Source organism: Augochlora pura, chromosome 7 (genome assembly GCF_028453695.1).
Source record: "Augochlora pura isolate Apur16 chromosome 7, APUR_v2.2.1, whole genome shotgun sequence".
Taxonomy (NCBI): Eukaryota; Metazoa; Arthropoda; class Insecta; order Hymenoptera; family Halictidae; genus Augochlora; species Augochlora pura.
In genome coordinates this window covers 2,871,173-2,893,833 of record NC_135778.1, presented here as the reverse complement: position 1 = coordinate 2,893,833, position 22,661 = coordinate 2,871,173, and the positions used below count along the sequence as shown (strand labels likewise).

General features: G+C 42.7%; 1 protein-coding gene across 2 annotated transcripts in view; it reads left to right on the top strand.

Annotated features, from left to right (window-relative positions):
- The first annotated feature begins 428 nt into the window (after positions 1–428).
- Positions 429–22,661, top strand: part of LOC144472971 (uncharacterized) — a 32,593-nt gene continuing 10,360 nt past the window's right edge. For both annotated transcript variants that reach the window (XR_013494481.1, XM_078186467.1), the window contains exon 1: positions 429–1,250. Coding sequence is in view for 1 of the 2 variants with exons in the window: in XM_078186467.1 (XP_078042593.1) it covers positions 1,100–1,250 (151 nt within the window). In the remaining variant the exon portion in view is untranslated. The remainder of the gene's footprint in view (positions 1,251–22,661) is intronic.

Here is a 22,661-nt window from a genome sequence, read left to right as displayed (position 1 = left end):
GAACCTGTTGAGAGATAAACACTTTTGCCGCGCGCTGCCTCGCAGCGTAATAGAAAACACGGATAACACTTATGTAACAAAACTGCGACCGGATTGTCGCGGTTTTCGTTGCGATTCGAACGTTGTGTGGCATTCGGTCAAACGCCGGCAGCGAATAAATCGACCCTTAACCGGACGGCGGTGTCAATTATTGTTTTACTGTCGCGCATTTTCAAATTGGTAACTGGATGGAGAATTTATTAACCTCTTCCCGTACTTTAGCGAGTCAGACTCGCGATGAAGATTTTTGCCCAAACATGAATATCGCGAGTCAGACTCGCAAACAGTTACTTGGGCCAAACATAAACATCGCGAGTCAGACTCGCGAACAGATACTTGCGCCAACATATACATATATCGCGAGTCTGTGTCGCGAACACATACTTGGGCCAAACGTAAACATAACAAGCCGAGCTCGCAAACTGATTTTTTGCCCGTTACGCTCGCGACTGAATGTTAGTTCCTCTCGGTACCTCAGAACAGTTAGTCACGATTCTTGTCGTTGCTGTTACGAAGCAGTTCAATTATTAAAATTTAAGAAACCCTTCAAAATGCAAGGTACAAAAGTGTGTAGTGAAGGCCGTGATATTTTAGTATCGCGTAAAATTGACTATATCACTATTAACTATTTTTCCAACGGCGGCCGTAAAAATGGCGCGCGGTTTGTCAGGTTAGGGTGGGTCGGCAGCCCCTGAAATTTCGCTGGTGTCGGAACTTTGTCTCGTTACAGCTCCCGGATACGGCCCGGCATCGTTAGCGAAGCTTTCTGCTTACGGAAGCGGCTGTTTCTCCCTATTCTTCGACCGCCTTTCTTTCCTTGCTCTTCTCCCTCCCTCTCTGTCTCTCTCTCTCTTTCTCTCTCTCTTTGGACTCGGTTCGTTCAGATGTAAACAGAGCCTTTCGGCGGTATTCGAACACTGAGCGCGCGGCTCCTGAGTCGCTCCGTGTGAAAGGTTTTTCTCGGAGAGAAGCTCGACGAGGAATTCGAAGAGGAACTCTGAGGGCTTAGCGAGGAACTCCGAGAGCTTGGAGAGGAACTCCGCGAGAGAGGAACTCGGAGATGCTACGCTTCAGCCAAGAATGGCCAAAGGCGATCACCGGGAAACCAGACGCTTTGCTTTGCCGTCGAATGCCTCTCGTTCCTGCCGCGGCTTCTTCGTCCCTCCTTCCGCGGATCACCTTGTATCAAGCCTGTCCGACGGCGAACAGTGGTGAGTTTCAACGTAGGTGAACAGAATTTATCGCGTATTTTGATAGTCTATACGGCGAGTCTAATTTGCGCTCGGCAAGAGGGTGATTTTTCGTTGAAATTAATTTTCAAGCTAAATTTTTGCCAATGACCGATCGGTAGGGTAAAATATGAATATTATTAATTTAAAAATTATATAATTTTTTCCATATTTCTTAAATCTTTCGCGCTTAATCAAATAAATGAAATGAAAATAAAAACGAAAATTTAACATCGAGCTAGATTTTTGCGACCCAATGGCCGATTGGTAAAGTGTTAAATATGAATATTATTAATTTCTTCTACGACCTGATGACGGTAGAGCATAGTATAATGTAATATAATATATAATTTATTCGATAGAATTAATCGGTCAAAATGCGACGCAATTCGACACAGTTTAGCAGAATTCGACGCGAGCGAGAAAATGATTGAGGAAAAGCGAGAAAATAATTGAGGAAAAGCGGAAAAATAATTGAGGAGAAGCGAAAGGATTAACGAAAAGAGCGTGCAACACCGTGCAAAAGTAGTGCTCGCGAGGTTGAACGCGCAAGTGTCGCGGGAAAAAATGCATTTAATGAAGAGGATGATCAGGACAATTTCTAGTAACGAGTGTATCTCGTCGCTGGTGCCGGCAGAATTAGCAGGGAACTCGCTCCGGTAATTACAGTTCCAGAGAAAGTCGATTCCACGCTGAAAATCCCAAGTTCGAATTGTTTCAGTCTCTCTTCCTCTCTCTTTCTCGTTGGTCGTTCATCGTTAGCGCCCTGTCGCGTCGACACGCAGCGTTATGAACCTGTCCGAGCGTGCATAATTCCAATGGAATTATAATAATAATAACTTTATCTATTAATGAGATAAAGTCTTTGTTACAGTGCAGCAAGAGAGAGAGAGAGAGAGAGAGAGAGAGAGAATAATATGGTAGCAGTCACGTAACGACTGATAAAATACAAAGACTTAAATCTAAAAAAAGGATAAAAACAAAAGAAAAGCACAAACTTAACCTGTTAGTTGCGTACGACGTGTATACGCGTCATAAGGAAATGGCAATTTAATATCTTATAATAAAAATATTTCATCTACGATTTGTATGTCAAAATGATAACATAGTCATAAATTTCACACACTTTAGGATGATTCTAGAATAATTATCGAAAAAAACTATACTCAGTATGGTCGATAAAACGCGTAACAAAATTTATCTTCGAAATATATCGACGCAGCTAAGTGGTTAAATATAATAACTCGAGATAGAAGAATTAAAAAATATTTATATCACCAAACATCAGAGAAAAAAAGTTAAAAAAATAATGGAGTTGATTACGCGAGGAGTAAACGGGTATTAGGCTATCGTGGAATCCACCGTGCGCCATGCAGTTCTGATAAAAAGGTAGAGTATATTCTCTAAGACGTCCTAAATTGCGGTTTTCGAGCTCGGCCTCGACGATCGCGTTTCGTACTCTACGTTTTTCTAGGTCGTCCGAGTCGCCCGAAAAAAAGAGGAACGAAGGAAAACCCGTCGAAAGTCTTTGGAAAGCGGCCGCGACGGAGGAGTCGGTTGCCGTCGCGATCAAATATATCTTTCGTCATCCAAGAGGCGAAGCGTTTTCCCTCGATTGTGCTCGTGGATTTTTCGAATGATGATCGTTCAGCCGCGGTTGCGCAATTTTACGCAAGCTACCGAAACCCCGAGTAATTCAATTGTCTCGACGTCGGCGGCCGCGCGAGCGCGCGGCCGCCGACGAGTTTCTAATACAATCGCGTGTGATACTTCGCACATCGCGGCCGCGGAGAAGCGATGGCTAACGTTTCCGGAAAGGCGGCCGGTGTTTCTCTTATGTCGATCAATGGGAAGAATGGTCGGACCTTATCGGGAGTATAGAATGAAAGTGCGAACTGTTGTTACGATCGTTCTCCTGCGAAAAGAAGAACCGAGCGCGTCAGCGGATTTTATTCCGTTCGCTCTGTCGCGAATATTTCTATTTTTAATATTTATTAATATCTATTGCGCGAGATATTTCAACTGGATTTGGTATTTAATCCACCGAATTTATAATTATTTTCAATTCAACAATTATTTTTCAATTCAATTATTATTATTACTATTACTTTATTATTATTATTATTATTACTATTACTTTATTATTATTATTATTACTATTATTTTATTATTACGGTCTATTATCGTCAATATAATACTATTAGAAAAAGAGTTAAATATACGTAAATCGTTCACATTACGTATACGTCCATTGTCAGCGAACGCCGCGTTTACATTGAAAAGCTTAGTGCACAATTACGCGCGCAAGGTGGAAGATTGCGGCGGTACTTTCACGATGATCAGGCGACAGCCTCATAATTCTAGGCAGCCTTCGGCCGGTGTCGTTCGCACAAGGAGACGGTTATCAGGCGGAATACAATCCGAACGATCGAAGAGGCTTCCTTTCTCACGTGCCCGTAGGGAGTCGAGTCCCGTGTCCTCTACGGGAGCCGATGCGACGCCGCGTGCCACGCGATGCATCGTATCGTCCGTTCCACTTATCCGTGTTCCAGCCGCCGGACTTTCTTCTCGCGGCCCGATCCGAGTAACTTTCGCCTTCGAATATTTCGACCGCCTCCGATGGCGCTCCGGCTTCGCTACCACATCTGGGCTACCTCTTCTCCCAACGCGAATAAACGCCGTTTCCGGTGGAAGTCAACGAGTCCCCTGGAAAACTCGCGGCGATTTCAATAGCGGAACCCGGCACGCACCGGAAACGTAGTTTATCACCGGCTCGTGAGGTTTGATCCGCTTTTTCTTTTTATTTTGCAAGGGAAACTTCGCAAGGAAACAGGCCGTTTCAGCGATTTCAATTTACCAGAATCGCCGTGCGAAAACACGATTCAATTCTCGTTTTTGCCCGCCGCTCGCTCGATTTTGGGTACCGTGTGTCGAGATTAGTACAGTGCACGTTCACTTGGTTTTAAGAAACACGAACAATTTTCGGATGTCCTTCGTCGCGCAGTGTATGATCAGTTAATGCTAATTATTTGTTAGTTATTTGTTCGTTCTTGTGCGTGGATAAAATTTCCTTTATTACGGAAGAAGTGATATTTTGATGGTTTCATAACGACAGTAATTGTAATATAATATTATGTTATACTATATTATTGTCACCGTTATAACATAAAATAATTAATCTGTTCATACTATGAACAGCAATTTCTATTAGCAATTTCTTCAGTAAAATAGTATAATAATGGTAATATAATATTATACAATTTTATTTTTACTATTATACAATTTTAATGATACATACTTCTTTCCTATCTATGTTGCAATACTCTAGCTTAGACGATGATCGATCGCTGACAATTCATTTTTCTTTTCCCAATTTGATAACAAATTACTCGCCGTGCATATTCAATAAACGAGCAAACAAAAGGAAAATACGATAGGTTGGAGTAACCGATCCGAGGCGATTTCGTTGAGCAACCGATTGAAATTGGCAGTCCCTGCGCGGAACGGTGAGGTCCGAGGAGGCGAAACGGCGCGCGGGGCGCACCAAACGGGCCAGATCGGATCTATCGTTTTCTAGCCGCGCATACAGCCGACTTAATAGACAATGAAGATTTGCGGCCGCGATAAGTCGGCGAACCGCAAGGAATTCTACCTTTTTCCAACCAGTTTTTCTCCCCCCGTCGGCGCCGTAGCGCCTTTGTTAAAATGTACGACGCGGGCGAATTCCGCCCGTAAATTGCACGCCGCCGCGGACTGTACACGCGGATCCGCGTAACCGCGGCGGATTCTTCCGATGATATCCTCTATCGCCGGTGATAGAAAGTGCCCGGGCGGACTAACAACGCATAAATACCGGTTGACGCAATACCGAGCCACGCAGCGAGGATTCTTGCCCGTTCGTTCGGGGCCGTCTAATTGTCCGACGACACCTAGCCTTTCCTGATTTCTTTCACTCTCCGTTCCGTCCCGCGACGGAATTCTGGTTTCATTGTTCGTCTGAAACGGAATTTGCTGCATTCACTTCGAACCCGTTTATTTCTTCGTCGGTCCCTTGGCGGAACGAGACCATGTTGTGGATGGAAGAATTTTATTTAAACGGTGAAACAGGCGAGATTTGGACGCCTATTGGCGCCAACAGTAGTTAAAGGGTTAATCTTCCGCATTTCGTGTGACTATTTGTCCGACAAAATTAATTCCGCTTGAGAAACTCGAAACGATCGCAAAGGGTTGGAACACGATTATATTTCTCAGAATAAATGACTATATATTGTCAATATCTATATAAAGGAGCGCGATCTACGTGGATCTGGTTAAAGATGTATAACCCTCGGAGTACTGCAGCACGGAGTCCTGTGCCGGAGTCATTTCTGACTCACACCGATACTTCACTAATACACATGAATGTTTACTCGAGCGTCTCGGTAATATGACTCCGCCAGTGTCGACCGTTCGAGCTCTTGGCTTTGACTGATTGTATATTGTTAGGATATATTTAAGGTGAGGCCGGTGTAAACATTGGCGGTCACTCTGCTACTAACACAGACAACTTCGGTACTGTATACGTTACAACGAATCACGAATGACTCCGGCATAGGAAACGGAGGGATAATCGATACCATCGTCGATGAAATTGAATCCGAAGCAACGATCTGCAATTTCCCGTCATCGTCCGCGTCGGATAATGACTGGACGGTGGTCAAGGAAATCCTTTCTATCCGCGTTGTCGCGGCACGTATTTCCTACTGTCTCTTTTCGGCGTTTCCTGGACGAAAGACGACTTTTAATTACCGCGATCTTCATCGTCCGAGCCATCAAACCGAGAAGAGCCTCGGTCCTCCGAGGACGCGTCACACCAGAGTGCACACTTCTCGCAATTAGCCGGGAAATAAAAGAGGGCTTTCTTCCTGCCTCGCGGTTTCCTTCCTTCCGTCTTTCTTCGGCGACCGCGCGAAAGGGAATATTAATAAGCCGGCAGGATCGAAAAGTTCCGACCGTCCAGGAAATTCCGTTTCCTCGTCGGGTACGAAGACATCCTTGGAATTCCAAGCCGTCTTTCAAACTACCCTCGTCGGGCTCTTTGCTCGTCGGTGTGAGCAATGTCTTCAGCAGTGTCTCGAGCCGTCGAGATATTTTGTTAAATAGTCAGATGGGATTGACGAATATATTCGTCGTGGAGAAGTGGTAGCAATTTTTGGCGTATTGAGTATAGTCGTCATCAAGAAGAGACATTTAATTTAAGCATTATTATCGCTTAAATTAAATGAATAAATGTAAGCATTATTACCGCTTAAATTAAATAAAATTAATTTAAGCCTACCTAAAATTAACAAACTATCCAAATAAACTACGAAAGAGCACAGTACAGAACACGATGCATAACACTATTATAATTTTTTATAATATCAAAATTATTATGACACGTGCTGTAACAATTGATATCCTGTAACAATTTAGTGGTGCCGCAGAGTCACCGGCCGATTGCAAAGGGTTAATATTTAAAAGAAAAGGAAAGAAAGGAGAGATAAAATGAAACTGGAGCACAGCAAACGAGGATATCGATGCCTCGGATCGTAGAACGTGTTACGGCTCGAAGCGGAGCAGAAATTCGGGCGCGGTATAATCTTTGGCTCTGGGGGGCGAGGAAAAAGAAAACGAAATAGAGAGAAATAGAGGGAAGCGAAATGGGAGAAGAAAGAAACGGGGCAAAACGCGATCGAAAGAGGAAGACGGTCGGCGACCTCTCGAATTGCGACATAAGGAGCGAGGCTGTTCACACACTGACCCCCATTTTCCTTGCCGCCGCCGGCGCGGCGCTGCACCGGCTTCGATTTTCCCATTACCCGATCCCGGCCGCACTTCTTTCTCGCGTTAATTCGAAACGCAGTCCGACTTTTTGCTAATCCCGGTGCACGCGATGCATTCCTGTCGTCGCTCTAAACGAGACATTCTTGACAAACAGTTGAACAGAATTAATCTGGCGAATGATTTTCTACCGTTTACGCACACCAATTTGTCGTATAATATATTTATTAAATCTACGAATTATATATAATATCATTGAATATATCTTTTGCAGTTTAATGTGTTAAATTTTAAGAAGGACACGCTCTTGACAAATTGCTGAACAGAATTAATTTGCCGAGTTTCTTTATATTATTTATATATTAAATTAGACTGCGGATGATTTGATAGTATTTTACTTTGCATAAAAATCTACAGTCTGGTTATTATAGATAATTTCTATCTTTCGTTGAAGTATCAGACATTAATTATTAATATAATTATTAATATCTGTTTTTGTAACACATATGCATCAATTATTAAACGATCAGTAATTTTTCCATACATAAAAAATTTGTAATTAAACGTTCCGTTCATAAATTTGAAAAGTCAACAAATTCTGTATTATTGACCAGGTATATCAATTTCAGTCCAGTTGACAAATGAATCTATCATGTCACAGTCGAACGACGTCTCTAACAAATATTTAATGACCGATTGTTTCCAAAGAGCGTTTCTACAATTCATTAAAGTGGCGGCTGTATTCATCGTCGTTTACTTAACATTTCTCTAATGAATAATGTGGAATGACAGTCCACATATCATTAGCATGGGCGGACTGGCAATAAAGGAAAGAAAAAAAAAAGAAATGCTGCTTTCCACCGATTGGTTCCTTTATTCTGAACACGCGTGTAGGCGCAATCCGACCGTACGATCTACTAATAAAGGTAATAGAAAGTGTGCGGTTAGGATCGAACGACGATATCCGGGAAATTCTTAAATGTCTAGACGACGTTTGTGTCTGTTTAATTGGCTCGTCCCGACTGTTGTACAACGGTTTGTACAACTTTTTTTTATCTGGACCGAGCCAAATATATTCTTGTTCCTACTTTGGGCGAGAATATTTAATTATTTCGAGCTTAAGTTGAGCGAAGAATATTTTGTTATTTTAAGTCCAAGTTGAGTCAAGAATATTTTATTATTTTAGGTCAGAGTTGAGTCAAGAATATTTTATTATTTTAAGTCCAAGTTGAGTCAAGAATACTTTATTATTTTAGGTCGAAGTTAAGGCAAGAAAATTTTATTATTTTGAGCTTAAGTTGATTCAATACTGTTTCATTATCTTGAGATTAAGTCGAGTCAAGACTGTTTCGTTATCTTGAGCTTAAGTTGAGTCAAGAATATCATATTATCTTAAGTTTCAGTTGCGTGGAGAAGTTAAGTCAACAAAATTTTTTCATTGCAAGCTTAAGTTAAGTCAAGACTATTTTATTATCTTGAATTTGAGTTAATGTGTTTAATGTTTCAAATACTTTTCAATCGCTATGATCCAAAAGCTATGATCCCTCTAATATAAAAAAACATCATCCCTCAAGAAGAAGAATATAAAAATGAAAAAAGCAGTCACGTCAATGAAAAATAAGCTGTGCAACCACACTGAGACGCCCGAAATAATCCCAAGGAGGCAAGGGTTGTCGATCACTCACCATGGTGCAGAGTGGCGGCCCGAGTTCCTCTTCGCGGTATCAAACGGGTCCACCGGCGGTAGCTCGATCCGCGCGATCGATCGAGTACAAGTTTCACGTGTCTGTTCTGTTAATGTCCTCGGTTGCACTCTCTCACATCGCACCACGAACTAGCCATGTCGTTCGGCGCTCGACTTTTGAGCGCAACTATACGAGAGACTCTCCCGGAAGAGACCACCCTTTTTCTCTTCGCCCCCTTTCTCTCTGTCTCTCTAGGTTTCTCTGTCTCTCTCTCTCTCTCTTCGTCTCTTTTTCTCTCTCCCGCTCTCTCTGCGCGAGGAATAAGGAACACGGGCGGTTAGTCCGCAGCAAATTCAAATCCCCGATAGATCCCCGAGTCTCTCGTAATGCGCGCACGGGCTTAGGATCGCGAACAGTTTGAAGGGGCTCACCCGGAATGGACAGCCTATATAGATCTCCCCACCAAAATGACGAGGCTGCAGCGTGAAGGAGCACCGGCGAACCGTGATCCAGGAGAAAGCCTCTCCTTCGATTGGCCCCCACCTGGCGCGCACACCGTGGCTCTCCGTGTACCCTCGGGACAATCCCCAGGTGTCTTTTTCCGTCGCCCGCCGATATCCACGCGTACCGTACACGCATACAGCGGCCCACAAAATTGTTCCTATCACGCTCTTTAAAACGCGATCGCTTCTTCTCAACGCTGGAACAGGTGACTTGAATTGCTTTTTCACGACTAGTCTATTGAACCATGGCTGCAATGTTTTTTTGTTTTTAATTTTTCTATCAGTTACGAAGAAGAAACGTACGGTATCTTTTTAAAATTTTTCCGAGCTTGTAAAGACAATTTAAAGAAGGTAAAAGTATATATTTTTAAACGTGAAGGTAATTCAGAATGGAAAGATAATTTTTGTATACTCTGTACAGGTGTATGTGTCTTTATATGTAAAGACACATATTACGTTTAAACTTAACGTTTAAAATTAATTTAACTTACGTTTTTTACGTTTAAAATAACAAGTTCAAGCGATTCGATTCAGTGCGAGGAACGCGATTGCGTTAGAAAATATGTAGGAACACTTTTGCGGGCCACCGTGTGTATTTCCTTCCAGCGAAGACCGCGACGTGTTTTTCCGTCCAGTTGTCAGAGAAAATCTTGACGGACGATTACCGGTGAGAGCAGCCTCTCCTCCACGCCTGTTCCACCTGATAACTGGACGACAAGCCGCGGAAGAACCTTCAGATCTGACTTCCGGTCCTACGTTTCAAACGTCGCGAAAGAGTACGAACCTCGGCACGCAACACTTTGGAAACGACACTTTAGAAATGATCAATGACAATTTTCATAATTATTTTCATTTAAGAACATAGTCGCACGTTAGTCGGATTACTTCGAAATTGCATATGTACTTATTTAACATCGTTATTTAAATAAGTTTCTTTATTATTCTACAGAAATTATTCGATCTATTTATGTTGGATAATTCTTTGAATCTTTCGAATAAGTTTTCGTTTCGATAATTAAAATAATTCTTTATTCGGATAATTTTTAAGTCTAATGATCCTTTATTTAAATAATTCTTAAGTCAAATAATTCTCTATTTGAATAGTTCTTAATTCAAATAATTTTCTATTTGAATAATTGTTAAGTCAAATAATTCTCTATTTGAGTAATTCTTAATTTGAATAATTCTCTATTTGAATAATTCTTAAGTCAAATAATTCTCTATTTGAATAATTCTTAAGTCAAATAATTCTCTATTTGAGTAACTCTTAACTCGAATAATTCTTAAGTCAAATAATTCTCTATTTGAGTAACTCTTAACTCGAATAATTCTTAAGTCAAATATTTCTCTACTTGAGTAACTCTTAACTCGAATAATTCTTAAGTCAAATAATCCTCTATTTAAATAATTCTTAAATCAAATAATTCTCTACATCAATAACTCTTAACTCGAATAATTTTTAAGTCAAAAATAATTCTCCATTCGATTAATTCTTAACTACAAATAATTCGAAAAGCTCAAATAAATTATTCTGCTTTCGAATAAAATCATCTCGAAATTCTTATATTCTTATATTCGACTAAATTTTGCTACAGAGAAAATTATCACTCGACTATATAATTACTCAATATCGTCTAACAATAAATTATCCGTACAAATCTCGATCTCTCGTCCGTAATCGGAATAAAATATTCGCCAGCACCGAATCTAACACGCTTACCGATAGACGAGCTTAATTGTCTGTGAAAACAGAACTTTCGTTCCGCCGTAATAGCTTCCCAGTTAATCCAGAGTCTGTTCGGCGAGCTGCTAACGAGAGAAGAATTCGCGAGATTAACGTAAGGTTAAAGGCAATTGGCCTATTAGCTCTGATACGTTACGGCGCGATTATATTAAACCGCGGAAATTCTCGCGCGCTCGCAACGCGTTCGATTCATAATCGAATTCTATGATTCATATCCTTTCAAGGCGAGCTCTCCCCGCGATCGCTAACCATTTTGTTACTAAAAACTGTGTTAAATATCGAATAAAAAGTTACATAGTTCACGATTGATTATGAACGATATTATCGCAATTATTAAAGAATATTATTAGAACAAATGTTAACCAGTTAGCTGCGCCATTTTATATTCAAGATAAATTTTCTTATGTCCTTTATCGATCACAGTAAGTATAGTTTTGTCGACAGTTGTAGAATTACTTTGAACAGTGCGAAATTTATGACTGTGTCACCAGAAGCAATTTTACATAATCGATTTTTTAAAAAAACGATTGTTAAGAAATTTTTACATAAATCGTAGAGAAGGAATATTTATCATAAGATGTAAAATTGCCATTTTATAGTGACGCGTATAAGCGTCGTGCGCAGGTTAAAACGGTAATAAAAATGTGACGGGGATCCCGCGTTACGACACACCGGTAAACAAACCGCGCGATTGTCCTTACCAAGAACAGGCTCGCTCGAAAGGAAGGAATGCAAAGTGTCCGTGACGTCGGTTTAACAGTTTCCAACTAGTCCAACGAACTCGATCGTCGTTCGTCCTTGGCGGCGAGCGGAAATCGTTGCTCCTTCGGAAGTCCTGTCAAAACGCGCGGACCGACGGAGGCGAGATCGCCATTGACTGTCCCCCGGTATGCGTCGAACCGGCTATACGTCGACGTGTCACGTGTTCCGTTGGCTGGCAATGGGCGTCGCGACGCATCGATCAAACCGCTCGCGATCGCAACGGAAACGACGACGTCCGCGTCGCCGTGGCGCGCCGAGAAACCCGATCGCTCGGTTCGCGAGGGCGGAAGACGCGCGCCGATTCCACGGCCCTGGAAAGGAAACACGCGCGCGGTTTCGTGGGTGTGCGCGACACGGTGAAAGTGTCGTCGCGCTGACGAATTATGTTAATTAAATAGAAAATCGTGCGCTCGCAGACGTTATCACTTCGCGCGCGGTCCACACGAATTAAAAAGTGTTCGGTTTTCGAGCGACGAAAGCAGGCTGACCAAACACTTTCTATGGTTGTTTACGGAACGCATGACCGTGAGAGGACCTCGGAGAGAACTCTCTGGGACAAGGTCTCCGTCGATGGCGTGTTTCTTTGGGAGATCCTCTCGGGGTTTCTTTAATAACAACGATGGTCGTTTTCATCGGGTCTATGAAGTGGATATCTTGTTACAGAAGATGTAATAGCAAGCACGTGAGACGATGTTGGAAAGAAAAATAATTAAAGCTAGGTGATATTGAACGAAGATAGAATGGAAGTCAGTTGGGTTCCTGAAATTACGAGTCTTGACATTTTTGTTGAGGGCAATTTTTTACGGGTCCTGTAATTTTTATACAGACCCTGTAGTTTATTTAAAACCACAACAATTCTCCTTCGCAATTCTAACAATTTATCCGTGCCCTTTTTAATCTAACAACGGTACGTTTTTCAATTTTTCCATCGTCTAATCAATTTTCCGTTTTTGAGAAAAAACGTCTGACGTCATCGTGTCCTAACATTTTGTCGCGCAGCGTAGACGGCGGATTTTATGGTTGATTTGTAGTACGAATCGCGTGTAAAACGAGCAACCGTGGAATCGCCGATCGTATCTCGCCGTTTCCATTAGCGGCGCGCGTGAACGCGTTGTTAATTGTTTTCTTTTCTGCTCTAGAAGTTCGAGGAACGTTTCTACGTTTCGAGACCAATAAACCTCGTTCGTCGAATATACAATTTCGAACGCGGGCCATTCGACGGCCGCGGCGCCGTTCCCGCTCGTCGATAATACTCGTCGTTCGTCTCGGATGTAAAAGCCCCTTTTCACGGATGTTCGAACGGTTGAACGTCGGTGGAACAATCACCTCCAAGTTTTCTCTTATTAGCGGTCGGCCACGCGAAATATCGCCGCACCGCGAGCGCCCGCTCCCGGCTGTATATATATTTTTTTTATTCCGCCGCAAAAGTGAACGTTTTACTTGGGAACGTACGCAGACGCAATATCACCGCCGACTCCCACGATTCGCTATAGACACCGCCGGCCGTGTTCGGATTAACAGGTTATTCGGAATGTTTCGAAGAAACTCTAAAATCAATCAGACGAGTAAATTTGTTTCAGTCGAATGTTTTATTCGAACAAAAAATTATTCGCTGTTAATTATCCTATTGTATTCTATTATATTGTGATTATATATTGTATATTAGAAATTATATATTGTGTTCGAATGATTCTCGATTCGATTCTCTTGCAGTCGAATATTTTATTCGAATAAAGAATTATTCGTTGTTTATTTTCCTATTGTATTTTATTATATCGTGATTATATTATATATTGTATATTAAAAATTATATATTGTGTTCGAATGTTTCTCGATTCGATCCTCTGTTCGAATAATTCTTCAGTTAGATAATTTGACTTGGATGACTTAACACGCCGAGCGCTGTATTATTATAATTTCCGACTAACCATGAAAATTCATTTTTATCATAACATATTTGAACAAATTGAATTTGACTGGAATGTATCGGATGCGAAAGAGTTCTAATGCAACCTTAAATAATAAATATTAATTAAATATTAAATATTAAATATTAATTTTCTAGTTTCGCTTTAATAAATTTAATTTAATTACATGTGGATTTTGGTGGTGTCGAATCTGTTAAATACGATCGATGTTTACAACGAACGTGGTCCGGTAGTTAAAGCGCGCCACCCAATAAATTCGTAGAACAGTTTCCCCGGCCGGAACGCGGCTACGGAAACATTTCGTGCTCGCTCCTGGTAGTAAATAATCGCGAAACGCCGGGGCGGCGTTCGCGGGGCGGTGTGCCCGGCAGCCGCGAAGTTTTCGGAACTTTTTCACGGTCCAGCAAAAACGAGGATTCTCCCGGCGGGAGAGGCCAATAAAACGGATAGGCGACACGGTGCTCCGGAACAATCGCGCTCCGAAAGTTGCTTTCGCGCTCGCGGAAAAAGCGATAATGCGTTCGATAACACGGCCAGTTTCCTTCCTGAAACGCGACGCGGTCGATTTTTTGCCGATCGGACGTATCGATTAATTGCCGTCCGACTCTCCTCGACGGGCGATACCGATCGACGCGATCCGGGAGAAACCACTCGTTGACGGACGTGCCTTGTCGGAACGACGATAGCCGATCATCTAACAGATCATCGGCCGATCGCGAGTTTATTTCCGCGTGGTTGGGAGAATTCATCCGAGTTCGTTTCCGCGTGCGAAGACGCACGACGGTTCGGAGAATTCAGCGACGAGTTGTTAGAATTTCTGAGCAATGAAGTTCTCATTGAAAAACAGATTCTCCGGCGAGTGTGTCGACCCGCTTCTCTACGCCGTCGTCGCTTTTTCTCAAATTCCGGTTTGTAACGCGACCTAATCCTTGGTACGCTTAGAAGCCGCGGTCTTTGCGGCGCGTTGTGTCATCTGTGAGAGTCGTTCGTCGAATTAGGGTAACAGTGACCGTAGATTTTGTGTAACCGCGGACGTTGTGTTTCTCTATTCCGCCACTTTCTACCGCGGCGAGTTCCGTTCGAAAACGTCCGCAAATTTTTTTCATAGAAGATACAAATATTTTGTTTAACTGTCGTAAAATACAAGTCCCAATTAGCCCAATTAGCACTTATTCGTTCTTAATATTTTCCCCAGTAGGACCAAACAATTTTTGTTTCTTCTGCTATTTTTATTTACTTTAATTTTTAAACTATGATAAGAGAAGAATTAAATTTGATTTCGATTTAAAAGAAATTAATAATATTAATATTTAGTAGATCTTGCATGAAATCATAGTCTAACTCGTTATTCTAGTGCAAAGGGTTAAGAACACTTTTTTTCTCGTATTAATCTCTTATATGTCTTCTCAATTTGCTGCTTCGCATTTTTCTCACTGGTACAACAAATCCGCAGCCTAATTATTAATTTATAACTTTTTCTTTGCAATACAGACAGTCGGCCCGTAAATGTATATACAATTTAGCATAGCGGGGAATCGTCGTAACGTATGGCAAAGAAAATTCCTGCAGCTCCTGCAACGCGACAGCTGTTCTAAAATCCTACCATATTCCACATTCGTATACCGGGTGTTCCAGAGCGAACAGATCAATCGAGAGCTTGCTCGGTACCGTTTGAAACCGCGACCAAGGAAAACTCCTACAATTTCTGTAAGAACAGCTGTCGCGGACAATGTGCCATACTTGAACATTCATATACCGGGTGACGGTGAATTGAGGAGACGGATTTCATTAGGCCGTGGTACCGAACGAGCGGCAAAGAAAAATAGCTTTCGGTGTCACGGCTGGGTTGCTCGGACGTCGCCGGGATTCGCGAACGAATTTCAATGATATTCAGAGCACGAAGGAGGCACACGGCGGGCCGGCCGCGCTTGTTCGAACGGGCGAAGTGAGAGGCGGTCTCGCGCGGCGCGCGAGCACGGTCTTATGCAACTTCTGATAGGAAACGTGGGGTCAGTCACTTCGTGGACTCTCGTCGCTTTTGCGCACCGCGATTCCCCGATTCCCGCCGGCGAAGAAAAACTGTTCCGCGACAGTTTTATCGAAGACGGTGTCGCGACGCGTCGATTCGCACGCGGCGCGACGCGGTCACGCGACACAAAAATATAAAATCCAAATATGCATATTATAAAATAAGTAAAAACATGTCGATCACCTTTTAATTATTTTCAGTTCTTATAATTCGGATATAGTTTCCGAGAAAAAGGAGCGGAAATATTATAGAAATATTTTCCATGAAAAGTCGCGATCTTCGGGATTGTTCAACAAAGTATGCAGCCATATCTGAGCAACAGCTGGGTCCGTGGACATTCGTTTATAAAAACATAAGACTCGATTACGAATTTAAGTATCGTAATTTTAAGAAACAAGAAGTTTCCTTATGCGCACCGACGTCTCTTCGTATTTTCTTTGACAAATTATTGAGGCATCTCGGTCGAGAATTGATCGGCTCAAAAGTTATGATTTCTGTGTTACATGGTGCTCGCATAAGCACCGCACTGTACGCCGGTCCGATCTTAATGGTTATTAATAGGAGCAGGAACATTGCCGGTGGCGCGGCTCTGCCATTAGATTTAACGGTACGTCGTCGTCGCTGTTATTATGTCCGCCGCGGTTCGTCTCGCATACCACGGCCGGTGTACAGAAGTCGCATTACTTCCGATTCGTCTTTCCCTTGCGATTAGACCTTAGTACTGTCCGCCGCTCGAAAGATGGCACAAAGAAAAGCGTAGGACCGATTCCCAGCAGCCCGGCCACGTTAACGGCCTCGCAGAATCAGGGTAAACGCGTTTCCCTTATTAGCAGACAGCGATGCCCCCTGTTAGTCCCCAATTTCCAGGAAACGGGGGACTCGAGCCTGGCCGATCGTAAAGTAACTACTCCTCCCGACTCCCGTCGCCCTCTCGCTCCTTCGTGGCCTCCGCCTAACCTCTTCCACTTTGTTTTCATTCCAGACTTTCGATTATTATTCACCAAGTCACGCGCCGAACCGGAGACGCGATTAGGTACCAAACCGTAGAAATCCCTTTAACGTCGCCACCGGCTCCGTGTCTCGATCCATTCACGAGCGGGCATAAAATCCGCGGACTGGTAACCATGTAGAGTGCAGTCGATGCTACCCGCGTTCGAAGGTGAATGAATTTTTTGCGGTCGTCGTCTCGCCGGGAATTTGCCCGGGTGACGCAACGGAGCACCGTCCGCGGATTCTCGTTTCAAAACGATTGGCACACGGTTCGATCCTTTCATCGGATGCGCGCGTGTCTTTCTCTCTTCGGCGAATTGGAGCCGCGCGCGCGCGGTCGGTTCGGCTCGGCTCGGCGCGGGTACGTCTTGCGAAAGATAAGCGGCCGCGAGATGTACAATGAAGAGGATCCAACGGATGGGGAGGGAGGGAGGGAATCCTCAAATTCAATGCCCGGATACACGGCATGCTGATGATTACACGGCTCCAGGGCTTCTCTACTCCCACGTACTTGAGTCGACGGCTATTAAGCACACTGAAAATACCCCTCCACCAACCCCCCTCGCGCCGCCGAATAACGCAGCTGGGAAAGATAAACTGCCGTTCTCCCCCATTGTTTTCGGCGTTTTGTAATCTATAACGCACGTTGTGCCGCGCGGCCCTAATTGAACGAACGACGGTCGGCTCCTTTGAAGGATTTGCCGGCCGGTCAGCCCGTCGAGGAAACGATACTCGCGCGCGAGCAGGTCCTTCTTAGAACCCTAAAAGACGGTGCACGGTGACCTATATAAAACCTTGCGTTCTACAACGATTGCGAAATATTTGCATTTCACATGGAAGACTCTTCGACACATGGTATATATGTATATGCTACATGGATGTTAACCCTTTACAGACGGAGCCATTTTATGTGGAAATCTAAAATATATATTTACGCTCGTATTGTTGCCATTTTCTATAACTTGGAGCATTTTATATATTATGGAATTGCATTTTGCGACTCGTGCAACGGTTAACAACTTCTAATCAATTTTCTAGATGTAAATGAGTATGATAAAAATTATTTTGAAACGTGTCATGATCATTTTTAGCGGCGCCTTAGAGTCGCCACTCGAACGCAAGTGGTTAAAAAGTATGACATTGTTTGAAACAGCTGTCGTGCTTCAGAAATTCTAGGAGTTTCCCTGAGGGGTGTTTGCAACGATACGAGCAAGCTCAATTGATCTGTTCGCTTTAGAACACCCGGTATATGGATGTAGAGTACGATAGGATTTTAGAACAGCTGTCGCGTTGCAGGAGCTGCAGGAATTGTCTTTGCCACGTTTCGACGTTCCCGCCACCCTAAATTGTATATACATTTGCCGACCTACCGTCTGCGAGACGAAGAAAAATTATGAACTAACCCTTTGCGGTCCGCGCAGATTTCGCGAGCCGCTTATCCGCTTGGTACTGTTTTGAATTTCGTCGAATCCTCAATTTTCGTGATTTCCTTTTCTATTCGTCATTATTGTTCCAGTTAAATGACATTGCATATTAATTAATTTTTAGCCAAGTATGATGGTCGTATGGAGCCTATCGATGAACATTGAACCGCTAAGGATTAATAATTAAGTTGCTTACATGTTGCACTAATGTGAAAGATATGTTGCAGTATAAAAATGAGTTGCAGTAAAAATAATTTAAAAACAGTAATACATCAGCTACCAATAATTAAATTGAAACTCTAAATGAAAATTCACAAAAATTCGCTAACAAAATTCGAGGAAGCGACAGCAGATAAATTTCGCATCGAACAAGAAGAGACATAGCTTATTCGAGCACGAAGTAAACCCGATAGAGAAGAGGATAACGAGACGAAGTGGATGCCGGGTATTTGCACCGGTTCCACGGGTAAACGGCTCAAATAATTTTCGAAGTCCGGCGCCGCTGTGTCGCGACGCGACGGCAGAGAGGGTTGAGAGCTCGCTTCCCTTAGAAAGCCCCATTTCGGAGCAATATGAAGTTTCGAAGTGTCCCGAGAAGCGAACGCGACGGAAAGAAACTGCGAGATAATGGGGCGTGGACTTCCGAAGTCCCGTTGCCCACGTGACGTTATCAATCTCCATTTCACGGCTGATCGTCGGCGGCCGGATCGGAAGAAAACCGGCGCGCACGCAGCAGCTTGGTTTTATTTTCATCGGTCGACGGAGATCGATACGCCGCGTCGATATAATTTCCGAGCGCGTTTCCATCGCGAGCGACTCGCGGAGCCCCGGCGGGCACGTAAAACAACGTCCACGAAACACGGACGAAACGAGGCACTTTCCATTCTCGCCCGCCCGGATCCGTCGATCCCGTTCGATCGATGTGATATAATCGAGACACGCCGCCAGCGAAAAACACTGTTAGCGATCTCCTGATCGGTTCGCGGGCTGTCTTTCGGTAAATCGTATCTGATCCGACGAACCGAGAGTCTGTTATAAACTTTCTTCGCGCGTAGAAAGCACCTATCATCGTTCGCGCGAAAACCGAAGAAAACGACGGAGTCGCTTTAACCCGTTAACTCGAAAATTTTTGACGGCTGAAGTTAGATATATATACGCAAAAACTTGCGTAACAATATGTTACAGGTTGCGCGAATAAAAACTGATAAGAAAACAGTTTGCTTTGTTGTATGAATTATTTTATATATTCTAAATTACGTATTTATGTACGTAATTAATTATAATATAATGAGAAGGTAAATTAATTTAATTATAATATAGAAAGTAAATAAAAAATATTATACTTCGAATATGATAATTTTGTAAGGTAAATTTTGGATGATGTCCTCAAGAAACGAAACGCGAAATACACCGTCTGCTATAAACAATATTAGCTGATCTGTATAAAATGCAATTAAACTGTCGAACGCACTTGGCACGCATTCTTCGCGCGTACGTAAAATTCCAAAATTCCGAAATTGGTGGTCGCGGCAGTTAAAGCACAGATGCCGGTGCACCAATTTCTGTTCTCGTTTTCCCGAATACTGCAACAATCGCATGCAGTCGGTCGCAAAAACATTGCCGTTTCCAAACGGAATTGTTTTTTTAAAACGTATACAAAATTGACGAACATTACAATCTTCTCTTCGATTTATAAAAATCATTGAAAGAAGAATTTTAACGTCGTTTCTGTTCTTAAACGTTAAGTTCGATAATTTCGTTATTTTGCAGAAATAATGGCGATCTGCTCGTAACGTTCTTTTGAATGAAAATTAGGTTTTAAGGGAAGCTAAATTGATTATAAAAGACCGCAATGGCAAGCGTGTGTGACGGTGAACATAAAATTCCTTATTGGCGGACCTAATGGCCGGGAAACGCGGCATATTTCTCCCCGAAGGATGCTGCCCGCGCCAAGAAACTGCTCCATGGTAAGCTCGCATCTTCCTTGCAGATAAACCATGTTCGGTTTTTATGAGCCACGCTATGATATATTAGGGTGCCCCATAGGTTTTTTTCCGTGCTGTGCTATGTACGACCTCGACAGTTTGCTGGATGAAAATCCGCGATATAGTGTGTGCGAGATGGTGGATGCAACTAATATTCTCAGGACAACGATATAGAATCGTTTAATCAAAATGGGACATGTGAATCGGTATAAAGTTTGGCTTCCAAACCAATTCAGGCCTTTAAGACGTCCATAAAACGTCCGTAAGATGTTTTTAAGACGTCTATAACTCTGTGTTTAAACCTTTGAACTACGGTGATGATATTGAGGCAGCCTGCACTGTTTTGGAAAGAGACAGAGGCTGTTGTGTACAGTGAGGCTTGCTAAGAGATGGAAGATGACGGTTCATATATACATAAATCAACTTTAAGCAACAAATATCGTCTATTGGTTTCGCATAAAAATTGAAGGAACTTATGGGACATTTTTATATTCTTCCATCTCTCAGGAAGCCTTATTATGATTAATATTACTTATTTCATAATGAGGCTTCCTGAAAGATAGAAGAAGATAATAGAGTAAAACAGTTCATATATAACACGATAAATCAACTTATAGGAAGAATATAAAGGAAGAAACTTATAGGACACCCTAATATTCTTCACCGTTGCAACCGGGCACACGTACACGGCCGGGCCGTGCCGCGCCACACGTGCAACAGCCCGCGCGGATTTTTCTGCGTTGCGCCAGTGAAAGGGAAAGATACCACCAGTCCGGCAGGCCTAGATACCCGAGATCTGTCTATCGTCTACTTGGCTCGTTTGCATTCGGCCGACTTCTCTTCGACGCGAACTCGAGCTAACGTCCGAGATTTCCGTCTGTTGCACGCCTATCGACCGCGCGCGATAATCGGCCGCAAAACAATTCCGCTGTTCCTGAATCGTTGGATACCATCATTGTTTTTAACACAAACTTCTTTTTAATTCTTGTTATTTTACCTCGTCGTTTCCATCGACGTCGTTTTCTATATTCCATACAAAAATCTTTGACAAATAAATTCCTCTTCGCATGAGAAATAGCTTGCACTTGATAATACGTGAACTTGAAATATTAGGTTGGAAACTATGAAACGGGCGTTCTAGTTTCGTCTGTGTACAGCTGCGACGCCCGTTTCATAGTTTCCAACCTAATACTTGTTGGGATTTACTGCGTGTGTCCGCGAACGTTCTAGAAGGACGCGTTTTGTTTACGCGCTCCTCTCTGCGGCAACGGACGAATCGAACTCAGTACAAAGCAAGCGATACAGCGGAACGGACGGCGAGAACAGCGAGCGTTAATCAGCGTATTTTGTTTCCTAGTATTGTGTGTGTGAGCGTCGCTGGACAGCGAGAACTATATTATAATAAGCGAACGTTATAGCCTGTATTCTATCTGCGTCTAACAACCGATAGGTTACACCCAATATATTTCCACATACTTCCACTCTGCTAAGTGTCAGTAATTAATACAGTATTCTGAATTATGTAATACGCGCCGAGAATTAATTTCGCGCATCTACTTTTTGCCTCTCCGCCGCTAATTCACTGCAAACGAATGGAGATTGTGGCGAGCTCGCGAAGCGAACGCTGGTTTAAGTAACTATGACTGATTGCATTCATTTGTAGAAGACAAACAAACACCTCCTAGAGCCGCGGAGTCGGTCGGACGACTGTTAAGCATTGAGTCATCAAATCGCTAACGATCCTCGAGTCGAGGCAAGGAAACGCAGCGTCGAACAAGCGAAATCTAAACAAGGAAACCTCTAAATTAACACATATTCGTACGGTAATTTTCTGCACCATCATTCACAAAATACTAGCATTTTATAACAATATTTGTAGAAATAATATGGTTTATATAAAAACAACGTAATTTGTCAAAAAATATATATTTCTCAGAGAAATGTTGGAAAATGATATAAAACAAATTTGTCTTTAGTGAAATTATCTCTGGTTGGTAAAAATTAGAATATAATTTATCTAGAATTTAATTTATCCAGAATTTTATTTATCTAGAATTAAAAATACAAAAATCAATTATTTTCTATAACATATAAATAACAAATTTTCGTCATGCGGACTAATATGTGTCAACCATCTCTACACGTGTCTTCTCTCATCGAGAGACGCGTTCGCAAATATTTAACCTGCCATCGCGGGAAACGATAAAAATCTGGCAATAGTTTGCCCGGCGTTGAAAACAGATCGCCAAAATGAACGTGAACGCGCGATCCGATTCAAGCAGGGGAATTTTTCCGACTTGTCCCGCGAATTCTGCGGATCCTTTCAATTAAACGGCGGAGGGCACACGTCCGGCGCAGCGATCCGAATGAACAGTAGGAATCGATGGCGGACTTTTCTGAATGGGAGCGGTCGTTATGGATTTACGAGGAAGCCCGTAGCCAGCGTTGCGCGAGCCGTATAATGATCCCGGCCCGGCACTAAAACGTTAATTCAGTGAGTATATGTATTTCGACAGAGTCGCAGCATTGTTCTTGTCCTTG